Genomic DNA, 19834 nt, shown 5'->3' with positions numbered 1-19834 from the left:
ATGAAATGTACATTTGAAAGGGTGGTTGAAATGACAAAGGAATTCACAAAAATATGAGGCCATTGAAGGGGAAAAATGAGTCGAGGTGAGGGTGTGGCCCCTATTTGTAAATTCTGAAGATAAGGGAAAAAAATTAATCATTAATCATTAACCAGTTGAAGTCAAATAATGATGTCTGAGTATTTTGATTGTTTTGGTGCAGCCTGGGAAATACTTTGCTTTATGAACAAGAGTAGCTGTGGTGAATAAATGAAGTCATCCTTCTTCGAATGCAGCTGTGATATTTGTTTGCCAAATGTGTTTGACTGGAGTAGTACTCAAAGAAGGTACAATTTTGAATGTGTACAGATGAACCTCTATTGTCACAAAAAGCTCACTGTCTACTTAAACACCATTTCAGTTCTACTGTATTTATAATGGTCACGTAAATATATATAACCATGTTCATTGTAGTGATAAAATGTATTGCTGAGTGACCATGCATATTCTATCTTACAGTAAATGCTTTACCAGCAGAAACACTTCTTGTTATCTGAATTTCCTCTGTAAGGCACTGTGAAGTAATTCATTTTTTGTCATGGCTCATGTGTCACAGTGTTAAACCTCCATTACAATGCAACCCCAATAATCACTGTGGATTAGAGTGCCTTGCAAACATGTGCCAGTATCCTGTCTGCTTGACTGGTGCCAATAGTTCCAGCATTAATCAAACATGCAGTTACTACATGGTGAGTGTTGCTTGCATACTGATTTCTCACTTAAAGACATGACTCCTCTTGTCACTATAACAAAATCGCACAATCTACATCATCTAGTTATCTTCAATTTCAGGGTCATAAACCACAAGTGAAATTAATTGGTTGTGCATTTTTGAATGGTGACATCATTATGACGCAGATTATCTGAATCTCTTTGGAACCCTCAAACTGCGTCCAGAAGTCAAACATATACTATCCCACGGCGCTAATAAAACATTCAGACAAGGGCGTAACTTTGGGTTGAACATTGGGGGGGTTGAGGTCTGCACAAATATGATTATTTGGGGGGGCTGTATTGGCCGGTTTTAATTATTGGGGGGGTTACAACCCCCCCACCCCCATCACCCCCGTAATTTACGCCCATGCATTCAGATACCCTAGAATTCTAGAATTAAGTCTAGACCACTGACCTCTGATTAGCCCTTGCTAAAAGCTCAGTGTTTTGGCGGTTTAGATTGTTTTAACTCTGAAGTTGATTCCTACGTGGAAGCATTGGTCACACTTCTGATAGAGAACTTTGACGCAGCAGAGAGGGTTGAGAGGGGGCTCTTGCTGTCAGGTGTCCTTTGTTCTTCTCACTTGCGGACTGTGACTTCATGGGAGACACTGGCATCATATCGAATAAAGAAATATTCTCATGGAGGGCTGCATGTTGTAATGTAAAGCCTAGCAACTGCTCATTCTTTTCCTTAGGAAAGATCCCAGGAGACAGATAATGGAAGGCATCACTTTTTGAGTACAGAAAAATCGGATGCCCACTTTAGGCGTGTGCATACTTTAAATTTAGTAAAGGAACATACTCTGTGTTGACAGTTCCGCAGACCCAAGCTGTTGGCAAAAGATGCACGCAAACTGTTTTTCCAGGGATTTTTAAAAAATCCCCAGTAAATCATGCACGCAGAACTGTGATAAAGTCTACGTCTACACAGCGTGTATCTGAACAGTCTCGAAGTTGAGCAGTAGATGAGGAACCGTGACTGCCCGCTAGGGGATGTCTGGAGAGTCTCGGTGGCATGCACGACGTGGCTAAGAAAACTAGATTAATTAGTTTGTCACTAAGACCGATCCCTTCGGTGTTTGTCTGAAATTCCAGCCTTTAAGTGGTCACAGATTTTCTTTTCTAGACGGTACCCCAAAACGCAAGTCAAGAGTTAACTCATGACAAGCTTTTAACTGCCCAGAGTTCAGTGAATAGTTCCATTTTATTTTCTTGCACTATTTGTGATGTCGGAGCTGGAGTGCTCTAGCGACGGCGCCCCGGAGTGCCGCCCGGGGAGAGTGTCGAGGACAGGAAGGCGGTGTGGGGTGATCCTGCCGGTGACAAGATGCTCCAGCCCGGGAGGTCAGGACTCGGACACCGCTCTCCTAGAGGCGGTTAAAACGGCTCCCCGCCGCAGCAGCATTATCAAGGTATGACTTACCGTTTTCGTTTTTGTTGTCCTGGAGGCATTTGTGTAGTAGCAGCGACAGATCAGATCAGATCGAACAACAGAGCGTCCTTCAATATAGGAATTACGTGCACTTGACCTTAAAGCGAATAAATTCGCCTCCCCTATGTATATTGATGCGTTTAACCAGCACATTGGCTGACAAATGCGACACCAGGAGGTTCAAGTTCTCATGCGATTAAGCAAGGAGGAACATAAACTGTACGACAGGGAGAATCCCACAGTTATCTCTTTTAGAAACATGTATGTAATATTTATGAAACGTTCCACCAAACTGGAGAAAATAAGTACCACCAGAAGGCTGATTTGCAATTGTGGAAGAACAGAAAAGGAATAGGCTACGGTTTAAAGTGTTTAGCGTTTTCTTTTACTTTTTGCATTACGTGCGGCGCATGGCTTCAGTGATGTGGGATCATCTGGGGACAACTGTACTGGAGACTTGTACGCCTGAAGAACCTGAGACACATTAGCCTGGGTTCCATTATCTAAACGAACAAACATGCAGAAATTGCATAAAAGCATACATTTCATACTATCCAAAATGTTTGTCTTTGAAGTTTGAGATTATTTTATAGATTTTTTCAGTATAGAGTTCTGATATATTTTAATAGTATTGGGTTTTTGCAGGTTTTTAAAATTTTATTTTGTGAATCAACACACTATCATGCACTGTTGACAAGCGGTGTAACTATAGTTTGCAAAACACCACCTTCACATAAGTTGCTTACTATTTACTATCAAATAATATATTACCATGTCCTCCTAAAGTGGAGTTTATGATTTGTTGCATGGATGTGGCCCTTTAAAATGAAGCAGAAGTCTATTTCTGATCAAGAGTTTCTTACAGTTTCTAGCTGATTGTTCAATAGCAAAATTAAAAATGTGCTTATGGTGTGTGTTTGTGTATGTGTGATCCTGTGTGCATATGTTTAGGAGTGTGCGTGTGTGTGTGTGTGTGTGTGTGTGTGTGTGTGTGTGTTATTCTGCCAGCACAAGGGGTAGGTGGTTGAGTGCCCTCCTTGTCTCTCCGTATCATCCTGCTACTGGTGCAGAATTCACAGCTCTGAGTCACTGCATCTGATGCTGGTCACAGGACTGTGAGGCTGTGTGTGTGGAGATGAGGGTGAGAGGTTATAAATAAAGTACATTCAAATATTAGCATTTATTACCTTAACTATATACCTTATGACATTTTTGTCATCACCAGGATATTTAACAGATACAGTCCTTATTTGCAAGAATCAAGGCAATTCTGCCTGCAGGGTCAAGTAAATGTTCCGTGTAGATCATATACACTGATGAGCCAAAACATTATAACCACCTGCCTAATATGCTGTTGGTCCTCCGTGTGCTGCCAAAACAGCGCTGACCCACCGAGGCATCGACTCTACAAGACCCCTGAAGGTGTCCTGTGGTATCTGGCACCAAAACATTAGCAGCAGATCCTTCAAGTCCTAAGTTGCAAGGTGGAGTCGCCATGGTTCGGACTTGTCGGTCCAGCACATCCCACAGATGCTCAAATGGATTTAGATCTGGAGAATTTGGAGTCCAGGGCAACACCTTAAACACTTCATCATGTTCCTCAAACCAGTGTGTGCAGTGTGGCAGGGCGCATTATCCTGCTGAAAGAGGCCACTGCCATCAGGGAATACCATTGCCGTGAAGGGGTGTACCTGGTCTGCAACTATGGCACGTGTCAAATTGACGCCGACATGAATGACCGGACCCAGGGTTTCCCAGCAGAACATTGCCCAGAGCATCACACTCCTTCCACTGGCTTGTCGTCTTCCCACAGTGCATCCTGGTGCCATCAGTTCCCCAGGTAAACGGCGCATGTGTACGCTGCCATCCACGTGACCTCAAAGAAAACGGGACTCATCACACCAGGTGACCTTCTTCCACTGCTCCAAGGTCCAGTTCTGACGCTCGTGTGCCCATTGTAGGCGCTTTCGATGGTGGACGGGGTAACCATGGGCATTCTGATTGGTCTGCGGCTATGCAGCCCCATATGCAGCAGGGTGCGATGTACTGTGTGTTGTGACACTTTCCTCCCGTAACCATCATTAAAATTTTCTGTGACTTGTGCCACGGTAGACCTTCTGTCAATTCGGACCAGATGGGATAGCCTTCATTTTCTTGGCACATTGATGAGCCTTGGGTGCCCAACACCCTGTCGCTGGTTTGTGGTTTGTGCCTCCTCGGACCACTGTCAGTAAGTACTCACCACTGCTGACTGGGAGCACCCCACAAGCCTTGCCATTTCAGAGATGCTCTTACCCAGTCATCTGGCCATAACAATTTGGCCCTTGTCAAAGTCGCTCAGGTCTTTACTCCTGTCCTGCATCCAACACATTGACTACTAGAACTGATCGTTCACTTACTATGTAATCTACCAAGACCTTGACATGTGTCCTTGTTTGGAGATGATCAACGTTATTCGGTTCACCTGTGAGTGGTCATAATGTTTTGTCTCATCAGTGTAAAGTCAAGATGTACAGCTGCAAAGTGCTGCAAAGTGAATCTCGCTAGGAAGCTTCAATAGGTAACTAGCTACAAAAGTAACAGTGTATCAGAATGATGTTGTGATCATTTTTGAAAACTAGCTAGCTAGTAAATTTTGCAAAGATACCTGTTTGCATGTTGATTGGGCTAAGAGGAGCATGCTTTTTAAGTCATCTCCACTGTTGGTGGAGAATGTCCCCAGATCGTTGGAGACCATGTAGCAGGAGACTCATAACTAATAAGTGAGGCTATGACAAGAAGCAGGGAGAATCCAGATGCAGAGATGACTCAGGACACAAGAGGTTTGATTCAAAGAAAACCAAGTTATCTTTACTGGAAACTCAGGAGAAACAAAACAAGGTTGGTACAAGAGTTCACACACATACACACACACACACACACACACACACACATGCACACACACACACACACACACACACACACACACACACACACACACACACACACACACACCAAGTGTAAACAATAACTAATTAACACAGGCAAAAAACATTAACTAAATGAGACATAGAACACGGGAAGCGGTAGCCATATCCCTTACAGAGGCCACTATGACTGTTGAGATACATACAAGGAATGCTGAATCATTTCTGTGCTTCATTTTATAGTAATGGTGACAAGTAATTACACTGTTAGTTTCTCTCTCTGACCTCCATCTCCCCTCTCCGCCACCTTCTCTTCCCTCGTTCCCCTTCTTTCTCTCCATCTGTCTTAGGACCCCTCAGCTCAGAGGGCAGGGGGCGGGCGTAAGAAGACAGTGTCATTCAGCAGCACGCCGTCAGAGAGGAAGGTGAGCAGCGCGGCTGACTGCCTGGTGTTCATGCAGGGTGGCTGTGAGCTGCGCAAGGTGCGTCCCAACGGCCGCATGTACTGCCGCTTCTACACCCTGGACCCGGAGCAGACCTGCCTGCGATGGGAGCCCTCAAAGAAGGACACAGACCATGCCCGCCTGGACCTGGCCACTATCCGGGAGGTCCGCACGGGCAAGACCACCGACGCCTTCCAGCAGCACGGCCCCACAGAGCGACTGCCAGAGGAGGCAGCCTTCTCCATCATCCACGGCGACGACCGCCGCACACTGGACCTGGTGGCTCTCTCGGCTGATGCCGCCAACATCTGGGTGACAGGGCTGCGCTACTTGTTGAGCCACCCGGCGGCCATGACTGGGGGCGGGGCCGAGGAAGGGGCAGGGGGCAGCCCCGGCAGTCGGATGCGCCGCAGTTGGCTGGCGGAGGAGTTCAGTAAGGTCGATGAGGACGGGCATGGCATCATATCTGAAGACATCGCTGTGGCAACCATCTGCAGGCTCTGCCCCAGCATCAAGGAGGCCAAGGTGCTTAATATTTATTATTGTTATCGATAATGACATTTAGCAGATGGTCCCATCCTGTTTAGAATGCTATATACAGCCTGAATACAGGGAATCTTCATTAAGCAAGGTCACCCAACACTTGTTTGGAAACATATGCACTTAACACATTCATAATCTATGCCAATTAAAAACAAAAAAGCACAAGTGAATGTTCTCCCAGGCAACCAGCTGCTTCTCAGTGTATTAGAAGTCTGTTGGCTTTATTAATTGTTGATTGTTTGTTTTATTTAATGGTTGTAATAATGCAAAAATGTCTGTAATGTGCTTTTTAATTAGTGCCTTTATATACTGTTCTATATACATTTTATGCCCCAAAAAATACCCTCATTCCCCCAAAATCATGGCCATTAACATATAGGAGAATGCTTCTGACAGTGTGGTTTCATTTCATCACAAACATTTTTGTATTTTCCTCCTTTATGCAACCCTATTTTTGGAATTTGTCAATTGTATATTAGGTTTGTCTCACAGCAATTTGCATTTGCTCAGGAGTAGTGTTTTTCACACTACAAATCACAGGGCACACTACAGTAGAGTAGGAGCTCATTGGAGGACAGGCACTCCTCTGTTAAGGTCATCTGAGCAACTCACAGGAGGCTGACGAATCGCAGAATACCTTGAGATCCATGACACAAGGAAACCCTAGCCAACGTATTCACCTCTATCCTCAGTGGAATGAAGCCAATATTGTTCCACTTCTGTGGCCTCCTGTTCATTTTTGGCAAATGACACATCTGGGATTAAAACCAGGCTGTAGAGGTCAATTCAGAATCAAAGCAAACACCTTAACCACTGAGCTACACAGTGAATTAAGCACTGATTTATGGGCCTGTTCCTATTGGATGCAGGTCCTCACTGTTTGACAGAGCCTCAGGGTCAGAGTGTGTCAGTGAGTCTCTATCTGTCAATAGTAGTGGTGTTCAAAGCGATTCTTTTTAGTGATTCGGTTCCTTTCGTTCAGTACAATAAAATGATTAAAATTTTTGACTCACTGATTCATTAATTTCCATCTCTGGTCAGGCAGCATACACAAATCTGTAAATAGTTTTATTGCATTTTAAAAATTACCCTACATTGTTCCAAACATCATGTCCATTATTAGCCTGCTCTGCGGCAAAACAGCACGTGCGAAACCAAATGTCAATGAAATGAATAATATTTAAATCGTAATATCCATTACGTGAAACTGCACCATGCTATTCAAACAAAGTATGCAAACAATATGTCAGGGCACAGGCAAGGACTCAGGCTAGGACCACGAGAGCTCCAGATTCTAAGTGGCTTTATTAAGGATGCAGGGCAGAATCGTAACAAAACAGGCAGGGTAGAGACCAGGCGGGCAGTCCGAGCGCAGTCAGGAATCAAAGACGGGGACAGGTAGGGTCAAACCAGGTAGTCAGGTAGATCAGGTGAACAAGGCAGGGCAGCAGGCGGGAGCAAGGTCAAAGCACAGGCAGGGTCGATTCAGGGAACAGCGATCAGGCAGAAAACACGGTGGGACCGAGACAGGTACAAACACACTGCAATGAACTGGCAACAGGACAGAGACAAGCAGGGTAGATACAGGGCTGGACTGATGAGATGATGGGAAGCAGGTGTGCAGACAGGCAGGTGGAGACGATCAGGTGATCAGGCGGGCGGAGACAGGGAGGAGAGCGAGGCAGGGCTGGAACACAAGGAAAACAATAAACAAAAGCACATGGGCCACAGTGACAGATGGGGAAAACACAAAAACAACAGCTAGGGGGCCGGAGTACTGACAGTATACTTTGTCTTTAGGAAAGTAATAGAACCACACATTTTAACATATATAATAAGTACATGTCATTTGCTAAAACTAAAAAAATGCACTGAGGAAAAAGAGCCATGCTTATATCCGAAGAAAAAAACTTTGTTTTACAAGTTTTGAACTAACCGAGCCCAAACATTTTAATATACTTGTAGTCACCGCTCAAATCCTAGTGTGACAGTGAAGGCATGTAACTGCCCCCGCTCTGTCACACATATGGTAGTTCATTAAATGCACTGAACAAACACATGGGGTCTCCTACATAAATACACACACACACACACACACGACCTAACATAACTGTGAAAGAAAGTAACATAGCCTACAAAGTCTTAAAGGAAAAACATTAATCATAAAGAAAAGCTAACAACAAACAAAAAATCATGGGAACACACACTTCCTTAGCAGCAGTGGCTAATTATCAACTGCTACAATATATTATGTAGTCTAAGCATCATAATTAAAACAACCCACAAAACCACTGTAGTTTATTGAACTATTCAACACAGTGATTCAGGTCATTAGAGGGCGTTTCACGCTGTACTCTTAGGAGTCGTATGGAACCATTGTACTGAGAACATTTCTGGTCTCATAGTCAGCATAGTCAGAGAATGTTTTGAGTGTGAAGGAACCGTTGTACTGAGAATTTGTCAACAGTATATCAGGTCATTCAATACACAGTACACAGTGGGGGCGTTTCGAGTCTTCATAGTCACCGGGTCTTTTGCATTGTCCCACATCGTCAGCATAGTCAAAGAATCTTTCAAGTCTGAAGGAACCGTTGGACTGAGAACTTGTCAAAAATACATCAGGTCATTCAGTACACAGTACACAGTGGGGGTGTTTTGAGTCTTCCAGAGTCAGTCACATGCTGTAGTCACCATGGTCAGCACAGTCACTGAGCCACTGTGCCGAGTTGGCCAGTGGGAGGTGCTTCGAGTGTTTTAGCATTTCAGCCATTGGCTAGTTGTCGTCATAAACATACTGCTGATACAGTTTTGTGATAGGCTGCTTCATAGCATAGCTATAGCTAGCATAGCTAATATCCACTGGAGGGAAAGTAATAGCTGCTATGCCAGCTAATCAGCGTGCATGTTTGCAAAGAGGAAGGAACAAATCTTTTTGACTAGCGATCCAGTATACTCAATACACCTCAAAGAGTTGTTCAAAAAGATTTGTTCGTTCACGTACTGCACATCACTATTCAGTTGTGAAACTGCAGTATGGGAGAACCTTGTGGCAGCAGGAAGGGCAGAGGGGACGGACTGGCTCCCCAGTGCAGACTGTCACAGCAGCCAGGGGCTGAGCACAGCATCATGTTCACACGACACCAGCTGTACCATTTGATCAGTGACACCAGCAACAGTGGCTCAGGACGTAGAGCAGTTGACTGGGGATTGGAAGGTCCCTGGACCGAATCTGGCTCCTCCTTGCAGAATGTCTAAGTGTCCTTGAGCAAGACACTGAACCCCAAACTGCTCCCAGTGGCCAGTTGGTACCTTGTATGGCAGCCTCTGCCACTGATAGGTAGATGTGAGGCATATAACTATAAAGTGCTTTGAGTACTCAAAATGAGCAGAAAAGTGCTATATAAAAGCAGTCCATTTGCCGACCAAAAAAAAAACACAATAGTGGCAACTGTTACTCTTACCTCCTACCCCCTCTCTCTTTCTCTCTCTATCTGTGTGTTCAGTTCACGTCAAACCAATATGCTAACTTGCCATGATAAATGTACATCCACAATAAAATATAATATTTTATTAATTCTATCTTTCTCTCCCTCCCTTTGTCTCTGTCTTTCTCCCTTCCTTCCTCTGTCCTTCTCTGTCTTCAAAACACTCCCCTGTTCTGTTTTGGTTGACCCCCCCCCCCCCCCCAAGGTCCGTCTCCGCTTTAAGGAGATTCAGCACAGCAAGGGGAAGCTGACATCCCACGTAACCCTGGAGGAGTTCCAGGAGGCATACTGCGAGCTGTGCACACGTCCCGACGTCTACTTCCTGTTGGTGCAGCTGTCCCAGGACCGTGAGTGCCTGGAGGCCCAGGACATGCTGCGCTTCCTGGAAGTGGAGCAGGGCCTACCCTGTGCAGTGGCCGAGAGCCAACTGGAAATTGCACAGAGCTTTGAGCCCTCTGTGGTGGCCCGCAAGCACAGTCTGCTGGGCCTGGATGGCTTCACCCGCTATCTGCAGTCACCCGAGTGCCAGTTGTCAGATCCGGCACACCTGTGTGTGTGCCAGGACATGACCCTCCCCCTCCAGCACTACTATATCAGTACCTGCTGCCGCTCCTACATGCTGGAGGACCGTGCCGACCTGGGGGCACTGGTGGGGGCACTGCAGGCTGGATACCGCTGCCTGGATCTGGGGGTGAGTGACGGGCCTGAGGGGGAGCCCCTGCTGGGGGCGGGTCTCTACTCGCAAGCCCCGCCCATCACCCTGCACAGCGCCCTCAAGGTAGTCAGCAAGCACGCCTTCCTGACCTCGCCTTTCCCCTTACTGGTCTGCCTGCATCAGCGCTGCTCCCTGGGCCAGCAACGTGCCATCGCCCGGCACCTGCGTGAGGTGCTCGGGGCCTATCTCTATGCCCCCCAGACCTCGTCCCCAGGACAGGGGCCTGCCCAGCTGCCCTCCCCGGAGGAGCTGAAGGGTCGGGTGATTCTGGCAGGGATAAGGCTGCCCCTGGGGGTTGACGGCTTGGAGGGAGAGGTGTTGGAGGATGAGGAAGAGGCGGGGGGCCAATGGGTGAATGCAGGTGGGGGGGGGGGGCTGGGGGCTGTCGAGACAGCGCAGCCCCACCGGTTTCGTCTGTGTCGGGAGCTGTCAGACCTGATGGCCTTAGCACTGACTGGTAACCAGGCCTTCTACAAATGGCAGGGTACACAACAGGGCTCAGCGCCCCCTGAATCCCCTGCTCCTCAGGACAACCCCTGCTGGACGCTCTGCTCCCTGGAGAAGGCAGAGGCGGGAAGGCTGGCCAACGAGGCCCCAGAGGAGCTGGAGAGCTTCACCAGATGGACGCTCACCCAGGTGCGACCCGGCTTGGCAGGCCTGGACCTCAGCAATCCCAACCCTCAGCCCTACTGGAGGGGAGGCTGCCAGCTGGTGGCCATGAATCCACACACCCCTGGCGCCATGCTGGACCTATACCGTGCCCGATTTGCAGAGAATGGGCACTGTGGCTATGTGCTGTGTCCATTTCGCCTGCGCCAGGGCGGGCCCTGGGATGGGCCATCAGGCAAGCCCCCTCAGACCCTGCGCCTCAAAGTCATCGGTGCCCATGGCCTGCCTAAGCCGCAGGGCTCAGGGTCAAAGGGTGAGGTCATTGATCCCTATGTGGTGCTGGAGCTGCATGGCGTTCCGGCCGACTGTGCCGAACAGCGCACCCGCACCGCCGCGCAGAACCAGGACGACCTGCTTTTTGACGAGACCTTCGAGTTCCAGGTCAGGACAGTGGCCTCCCAATGGAGTAGCTTACAGTGCATGTATGTGTGTGTGTCTGTGTGTGTACATGGGTGCCTGTGCATGCTTGTCCGTGCATATGTGCCTGCATGTACGTGTGTCAGTGTATTCATGAATATTTTTTTATGTGTGCTTATGTCAGCTTGTATATGCATAAGTGTATTAGTGTGATCATGCATTTGTGTTTTAGTGTGCATGTGGTAGTTTCTGTGCATGTGTGTATATGGGTGAATATATGACATTGCCCTTATCCCAGGTGAGCATGCCTCAGCTGGCTCTGCTGCGCTTCGTGGTTCTGGATGATGACTACATCGATGATGATTTCATTGGGCAGTACTGCGTGGCCTTCAAGTGCCTGCAGCTGGGCTACCGCAACGTGCCTCTGATGGGCCCGGCCGGCGACCCACTGCCCCACGCAAGCCTCTTCATCCACGTCTCTGTTGCCAACTGCCAGGGCGGGGGAAAGGCCCAGAAGAAGGTACCGTCCGCAAGGAGGGGGCCGAGGCAGAGCCACAACTACATCACCCTCCGCCACACTGCTATCAATGCCCTGGATGACATCTTCCTCTCCGCAGCAGCCCCCCTTAGAGAGGCTGTTGACCTGCGGGAGAGCACACAGGTGGGTACAATCGCAGTTGAACTCATCACTAGGGGAAATGGTGCAGTCACAGCAATGGTGGCCACGGGGACTGTTGGACAGCTCGCACATGTCAGAGAGTGGCTGCAATCTGTTTCAGGATGCAATATTATTACACTTATGGATATGGGGGGCGCATTCTGTTTTCAGGGATGATAATCATTCTGTCTCATTGGATATGTTTTGTGTTTGTGTGTGTGCGTCTGTGTGTGTCTGATGTTATGTAATTTAATGTATGTTCTTATTGCCCCTGTTTGTGAGAACATTGTGTTTGTTCATTCAGAATGCCATGGACACTCTCAAAGAGCTATGTGGGCTCCCCCTAGTGGCCAAACCGCAGCAGTGCATTCAGACCCTGGCCACTCACCTGCACACTGCAGAGGGGACCCCAGGGGTCAGTCTGGCCCAGAGAGAGGGATACCCCCACCTGGAGGCACTTTGCAACCTGCCTGACTCCGCCCACAAACTTCTCAGTGCCTATGACAGGGTGGGTATCTCCAGACTGCACTGAGAACAGTGGGTGCCAGGCTGCCCTGAGAGCAGAACCTCCCAGACTGTACTAAGATCATCCATGAACATGCAGCTGTCTGAACTCATGCCTGTGTGTCCATTTCTCTCAGATGATCTCTGCACACAGGCAGCTGATTGAGAGAGCGGATGGCATATGCGAGAGGATCGCCCAGGTGCACAGACAGGGTGAGGGGCAGGGCCAGAGACGGGGTTAGAGAGAAATACCTAAGGAAGAGGAACGAGACAGGGGTGGGACATTTAGAGACTTAGGAAAGGGGGTTGGCACAGGGCAGAGTGGGCAGGTGGGCTGGGCAGAGGGGTTTAGGGAAGACAAACAGAAACAAGGAGGGGGGCATGGATTGGGCAGATCTGGGAGAAGGCGGTCATTGCGACAGGGGTAGGAACAGGGGTGTGGGTGTGGGTGGGGCAGAGTGACGGGTGGGGCCATGAGAGCCTGAGGTGAGAGGAAAGATATGGAAACATTAGATAGTTAGGACCACCTTTCTCAGCTTCCTCTTGACACCGAGGTTAGGGACAGATTGGGTCTGGTGATACACTATATGGACAAAAGTATTTGGCCACACCTGTTTTTCAGGGTTTGGGCTAGGCCCCTTATCTCCAGTGAAGGGCAATCTTAATGCTTCAGCATACCAAGACATCTTGGACAAAGCTATGCTTCCAACTTTGTGGCAACAGTTTGGGGAAGGCCCTTTTCTATTCCAACATGACTGTGCCCCAGTGCACAAAGCAAGGACTATAAAGACAAGGTTTGATGAGTTTGGTGTGGAAAAACTTGACTGGCCCGCACAGAGCCCTGACCTCAACCCCATCGAGCACCTTTGGGATGAACTGGAACGGAGATTGCAAGCCACGCCTTCTCGTCCAACATCAGTGCCTGACCTCATAAATGCTATACAGAATGAAAGGGCACACAGAAAGTTCCCACAGAAACACTCCAAAATCTTGTGGAAAGCCTTCCAAGAAGAGTGGAAGCTGTTATAGCTGCAAAAGGGGGACCAACTCCATATTAAAGTATATGTTTTGAATTTGAATACAATGTCATTACAATGTAATGGTCAGGCGTCCGAATACTTTTGTCCATATAGTGTATATCTGTACCCAGTAAGGATGATGGATGAGATTAGCAGTCAATCAGCAACCAGAAAGTGGTTGTACTGAGTCTATCTCCTCATATCAGGCATGGAGCTCCAGGAGGACCTGTCCAGGCTGGGGGAGGAGGAAGGACTGAAGGGGCGGAAGCAGAGTAAAGTGGTGGAGAGCTTCACCTGGAACATCACTATGCTGAAGGTTTGACAGGAAGGGGATGGAGCCTTTTTCAAGGGCATTGTCACAATACTGTTTTGAACTGTGTAACAGTGCTGTCATTCTATTTTTGAGACAGTGTAACAGTCCCTTCTCTTTCTCTGTGTTTCAAGACCAGTGTGACAGTCTTCTCTCTCTGTCTGTGTTTCAGGAAGACTGTCATTTTCTGTGTTTCAAGATAGTGTAACAGTCCTGTCCCTCTATGGTTGTATCCCAATACTAAGTCAGCTGCGTGCTGTCTGCATCCTTAGAAGTGAGCTCCCTTATAAGGTAGCATCCTAATGGAAAAGGGACCTCAAAAGGCAATGAAATCGGGACTCACTTTGAAGGCAGGGTGACCTCATAGTCACCCTGGTCACCATAGGTGACCCTCATTCGCGTCCCTGGAGAGAAAATTATTTTAACATTCATGTAACTGTGTTTACTAGCAAGCTCACCAAGGCCTAAAAACATTACGTACATTATTCCAGTGTATTAAATAATTACAATGTTTTTTTGTAGATATAACTGCAACAAATTATAGAGTTTGCTGTATATGGACATTTATAATGAGCTCCTCTGCTACCACTGCATCTACCGCTGTGGTGTTTTCAACCGCCATTAATTTAACGGAAGTTGAGAAGCTTGAGGTAATCGCAAAGACTTATGGGATACCCTACCTGGCGAAGGATGCTCCCTTCAAATTTAACTGAAATAAGGCACCTTAGAAGGGCGTATTTTATGATGACTTCGGTTTGGGACATGTCTACGAAGGACAAGTGTGCAAAATTGTGAAAATAGTGAAAATGTTCCCTACAAATGCTGCCTTCTAAGGCAGCTGACTTTGTATTGGGACACAGCCTATGTGTTTTAGGGACAGTGCAATAGCCCTGTCTCTGTGTCTTAGGACAGTGTAACAGTCCTGTCTCTCTCTTTCTGTTTTAGGGACAGTGTGAGCTGCTGCACAGTGCCAAGGTGGATGCTCTCGACACCCTAAGGCAGATGACACAGGACTGTGAGGAGAGCGGACTGGCCTCTTCAGCTAAATAACATGGACATTCAGCATGCATCAGTAACATCAGGACTGCTCAACAAAGTGCTAACATAACATTCTCATGAATTTGCCCTAACAGTAGTGCCAACTTAAAAGGTTACTGGCATATTTTAAGAACAGAAAGGATGTGTTAGCTGGTAGCTGCACTGTGGAGTAATGGGACTATAGGGTTATATTTGTGCATATATCTGGAACTTCTGCCCCCTGACTGAATATGTTTGTTTTTCTTCCAATATTAGCTTTTCAATTAATACTTAATGTTTAATTAATTATATATGAATATTTAATTTGCTTTTCTTGTGCTGCTGAAACAGCAAACCATTTATTTCTGAATGAATGCAATGTTGAGTTTATAATAATAGTCCTCCAGAACTACAGTTGAGTAGCCCTGTAGACACTGCAGCCCTCCAGGACCATGAGTAATCATCCTAGCCATAGATAAAGAGTATCTGCCCTGAGTTACCAGTTGGAGCATAACCATATTATCCTTATCCAATAAAGCACCTAATCTGAATTGGATCAGTGAATGTCGAGCTGTAAAAAATACTATGCAAAAACCATAAACTATGGAAGTCACTCTGGACAAGAGAGTCTAACCAAATAAAAATGTGATGAATTCATATTGTGGTATTGACTGATGTATGTAAACTTATGTGAAATATCTGGTAGAGACCATCACAGCCACTCAAAAATATTGAATGCCGAGATTTCCCAATTTTACCCAGAGCTGGGAACTGTGTGCCTGACTGTATTCTTCATATATTTAATTTAGTAAACTGGTAGTAAGTCAGCAGACACCTCTATTAACAAGAATGCACATATAAAGGCACAATAAGAAATCCAGCCATGGGGGTTATGGCAATTTACCAGTAGTAAGTACGAAGGGTTAGGAAATGCAGATGCATTTGTAAAACCTCCTGCATTGCCTGTTTTGTATTCACAGGTGGTTAGCTTACCAAAGAACATTAATTAATTTTACACTGTATATTGTGTTGAAGTATTGCTATAAATTGATAAATCTGTTTTGAATGGCCTTGTTTTTGCCCGTTGAGTGAGTGCACTCAGTCTCTTAAAGCAGCAGGTGTAACGTGTTTTTTTTCCTATTTGCAAGGACTTTTTATTTTTTTCCGCACCTCAGTTAAGTCACTGGATTCTGTAGCATTGCTGCTCATGTTGGAAAGTGTTGAATGCAAGTGGAGTTACTGGTTCTGTTATTTCCATGAAATTTTGTGTTGCCGGGCAACCTGAAACTTTCTAGCATTCCCCGGTGGTGTCAACCAAAAGTTTTTTCAGTTTATGTAGGCTACAGTGTGTTACAAATACCTATAGAGAAGCCACTACATAAATTGAGATTAAGTATGGTTAATCACGATGTTCTGAGCATAACTCACTACCATGTATAACTGTAAATGGTCATAAATCCAGATCTTGGCTTCTTTGCAGGAGTTCGGCAAGCCAGAGATTGGCTGCCTCCACTCTCTCCATTGTTAGCCTTTTACCTTGTCTTCTTACCCCCTGGGCAGAGTATAGTCAATAACCAGTTAACCCTGGCAGAAACCGTGTTTCCCATCAGAAAGTTGTGGCTAGCTGGGCAGCGACCAGAACAGTGGCTCCTATGTGCCAAATTTACAGCCACTGAAATGGGGAGATATGTTTGGACTGTGGTGCTTTCATTCATTCCTTTTTATTTGTGTTGAATTGTGTGGATGTTTGTTCCAACATAATTTGGTCTCATTAAATTCCATCAAATAAAAGGTAAATAGATGTTTTATTTGCCTCACAGAACACTGTTTTGAAGGAAAAATAGGAAAGTTGTTAAAAAAAGAGAAAAAGCAAGAACCCACTCTAAAGCATTCATCTTTGTCTAGACAATTTATGCTGCCCTTTGAAATGTTACTACCATAGTAAAAGAAATAGGATATTTGATATGGATCTAATATTGATATAATCATTTAATATGTAGCATAGAGCAATGTATTGACATAATATGCCTTCGAAGACTGAACATATGCAATTTGTGAGGTACCAGGAATTGATGGGTAGCATGAAATGAGTGTACAGCCAAAAGCAAAAGATAACCTGTCACAGTTAAAAATAAACATCTGTATACTGTTATAATGCTCTCAAGTGGTTCTTCACTGACACTGATAAAAACATTTTTGCCAACACATCTGCACATCCATGTCTGAAAATAATTTGCTTCACTGTTCTGTTCCATGTCTCGGTGAATGTGCCCTTGTTTTGCTGAGCTGTTGAAGGAGCTTTCCAAACTCATGTGCTTTCTGGTTTTGGCTAAAATCAAAGGACAATGAATTAAACTCAGGACCAAACCTGCACCCAATCCAGCTCCACAACATTCTGAGCTCTGTTCTCTGTTTAGGCTCACTGGCCAATGAATCTGCAGGATTGGATGAGAGCTATTGGCTGGCAGAGCCACTTGACTGGCACTCTCATTTCCCCCCACCCCCGACCTTCTCCCCCAAACCCATCTCTGCCTGTATTTTCCCTGTTTTTGTCATTTGGTTGAATGCAGAAAAGCACCAATTCATTCATTTAGGAAATCATTTTTGCCCATTCAATGTGATGGAGCACAATAATCTCACTGATCTGAGCTCCTGAATCTGGCAGGGATCTTGGCATTTGGCGAGAGGGGGGGTGGTGAGGTGGGCGGGGACATGTTCCAACAAGCGGTCAATGGGCCACCCGGGCCCTCGCACCGAACTGCCTTTATGCCGTAATCCTGCTCCGCTTTTCTGGAAAACCTGAATAGCATTAGAATCACTGACTCAATTTTTGGACCTCATTTTCATGACAAAGCGATTGTCCCCATTTCCAAAACCCCTGTGGGTATAAAGGGCCGCGGCATGCCCGGACTCCGACACCACCTCACGCAGACTTCAGGGACACCACCTTGGCGGGCGTGAACAATGTCAAAAATGGGCAGGGTGAGTACGGCGCGGGCCACGCCACCCCCCCCCCCCCCCTCCGAGAAACGCGACATGTAATGTCCAGCCAGTAGGCATGAATACGCAAGACATGATTGACGGCAGTCTTAAGGTTTTCGCATAGAAACACGTCTACTTTACTTTGCATGGGCGGTCATGCGGTGGCTGATATCTTCCCACTTTAGGCTGACAGGGTGCTTGTCCTCTTATCAGGAAAGCAGCTCAAATCTGCAGCAATCAGGTCTCACGCTGAACAGACTTAATTCTTCCAAATTCAGGGTTTTCTTTCTCCTAACTGTTCTAATTATGTTCACAATGAGGTGAGTTGTAATTCTGATTGCATTCTGTGTGCAGTCTGTTTGAAAAGATTGGTGAGATTGTACTTGGTTTCTAAGCATCATGAATATTGCTTTACTGAGGAGATAGACTTTATGGCATAATAGGACTATTCTGGGCTGTTGTAGTAAGCTTTCCATAGACAACGGAGGCTGGAGCATATATGGACATGGTCAGCTGGAGTGAGTCACTGAGCAGATTACAAAACAGACAATGGCCACTATCTCCAAACAAGGAAGGATAAGTCTCTATCATCCTTTCCACTTCACAGAGATACTCTCATCCCTGATTGTAATGTAATTACATAAGCAATATCATGTTATTTAGCAGTACATTTCAAGCATGTGTTAGAGGTAGGGGCTAAAGATTACCTGCTGTGTTCTGTTCAGGAGCGTTGATGCTGAGGATGCTGCTCTGTGGGGCTTTCTGGGTGACTTCCTGGTCCTTTTTTTGGAAACATGTCACTTCCTCTTAACGCCCTGGTCTTCTGTCACCCTCCTCTGCAGATCATCTTTTACGAGGACAAGAACTTCCAGGGTCGTCGCTATGAGTGCGATGGCGAGTGTGCAGACTTCCATGCCTACCTGAGCCGCTGCAACTCCATCCGTGTGGAGAGTGGCTGCTGGGTGCTGTATGAGCGCCCCAACTACATGGGGTACCAGTACGTGCTGACCCGTGGCGAGTACCCTGAGTACCAGCGCTGGATGGGCCTCAACGACCGCCTCAGCTCCTGCAAGATGATCCACTTGGTAAGCCCCTTCCTGTACCACACAGGAGAAAACAATCCCCCAGATATTCTCCTCTCTTTAAGGCCCAAGAGAGTAAGTGTTAATGTACAGAGGCCTCCGGAGACAGAAATGAACTTGAATCTAGATGAAAGTGAGACGTACAAGGTGTTTTTAATCACTGTCTTCATGTCACACCCCTTTTCCCATCTCTTACTTTTGCCCCCCAATTCCCAAATCCTCTCCACTGACAAACACCGGTCCCTGCAGGCCAGCGGGGCCCAGTACAAGATCCAGCTGTTTGATAAGAGTGAATTTGGGGGCCAGGTGTTTGAGGCGACGGAAGACTGCCCCTCAGTCCTGGAGCGCTTCCGTGCTAGGGAGATCCACTCCATCAAGGTCCTGGAGGGGGTGTGGATCCTCTACGAGCAGACCAACTACCGCGGGCGCCAGTACGTGGTGGAGAAAGGCGAGTACCGCAAGCCCGTAGACTGGGGTGCAGTGTGCCCCACGGTGCAGTCCTTCAGACGCCTCACTGAGTGACCACTCACCCCCATCCCCCAAAATCTCCCAACTCTGATAGGGCCACCACTGAGCAAGCCCCTCCCTGCTGGCCCACAGCCCTACTGAAGTCCCTCCACTAAAATAAAATCCTAATTGCCAGCACACAAGGTGTTGTGTCTTCGTTTGGTTGGCGTGTCCGGTGTGTACCTGCACTGCACATGCAAATTTGTCTGCCTGTGGACAGATAAATGGAAACATTGCTCTCTGTTTGCCTTTTTGGATCTGCACTCTCAATAGCTCTGAAAACTCAAGAGTGATAAAGAGTCACACCTGAAGACTTACAGAAAAAATCAAACCCCATGGCCCACACTTGTCGAGCTCAGAGCAATTAAAAAATGACTGTTGCTTGTGCTTTCTGTTTGAACATCAGCACTGAATAGCAAGCTGCAGAACCTCTTTAAAAACTGAATCAC

General features: G+C 46.7%; 2 protein-coding genes across 3 annotated transcripts; both read left to right on the top strand.

Moving 5' to 3' along the window:
- Positions 1–1830: 1830 nt before the first annotated feature.
- LOC118785493 (inactive phospholipase C-like protein 1) lies at positions 1831–15689 on the top strand. Its single transcript, XM_036540182.1, has 8 exons — positions 1831–2168; positions 5445–6062; positions 9771–11330; positions 11605–11967; positions 12269–12472; positions 12606–12681; positions 13694–13803; positions 14743–15689. Exons 1-8 carry the CDS (start codon positions 1983–1985, stop codon positions 14845–14847), a joined length of 3222 nt encoding a protein of 1073 aa, XP_036396075.1. The 5' UTR covers positions 1831–1982; the 3' UTR covers positions 14848–15689.
- A 2089-nt stretch (positions 15690–17778) lies between these two features.
- Positions 17779–19400, top strand: LOC118785495 (gamma-crystallin S-like). Of its 2 annotated transcripts, none has more exons than XM_036540185.1 (3): positions 17779–17796; positions 18639–18881; positions 19128–19400. In XM_036540185.1, exons 1-3 carry the CDS (start codon positions 17779–17781, stop codon positions 19398–19400), a joined length of 534 nt encoding a protein of 177 aa, XP_036396078.1. The 2 variants fall into 2 exon arrangements, with proteins under 2 accessions (XP_036396078.1, XP_036396077.1); XM_036540184.1 differs by having other exon boundaries at positions 17788–17811.
- Positions 19401–19834: the final 434 nt, after the last annotated feature.

This window comes from Megalops cyprinoides, chromosome 11 (genome assembly GCF_013368585.1).
Source record: "Megalops cyprinoides isolate fMegCyp1 chromosome 11, fMegCyp1.pri, whole genome shotgun sequence".
Classification (NCBI taxonomy): Eukaryota; Metazoa; Chordata; class Actinopteri; order Elopiformes; family Megalopidae; genus Megalops; species Megalops cyprinoides.
This window is presented reverse-complemented; position numbering and strand designations above follow the sequence as displayed.

Bases quoted from the DNA above. Each gene is read 5' to 3' on its own strand.
- LOC118785493 (XM_036540182.1), top strand. From the start codon at position 1,983: ATGTCGGAGCTGGAGTGCTCTAGCGACGGCGCCCCGGAGTGCCGCCCG. The intron at 2,169-5,444 runs GTATGACTTACC...CATCTGTCTTAG, and splicing joins GCCGCAGCAGCATTATCAAG to GACCCCTCAGCTCAGAGGGC. The intron at 12,473-12,605 runs GTGGGTATCTCC...CATTTCTCTCAG, and splicing joins TTCTCAGTGCCTATGACAGG to ATGATCTCTGCACACAGGCA.
- LOC118785495 (XM_036540184.1), top strand. From the start codon at position 17,788: ATGGGCAGGGTGAGTACGGCGCGG. The intron at 17,812-18,638 runs GCCACGCCACCC...CCTCCTCTGCAG, and splicing joins GCAGGGTGAGTACGGCGCGG to ATCATCTTTTACGAGGACAA. The intron at 18,882-19,127 runs GTAAGCCCCTTC...CGGTCCCTGCAG, and splicing joins CCTGCAAGATGATCCACTTG to GCCAGCGGGGCCCAGTACAA.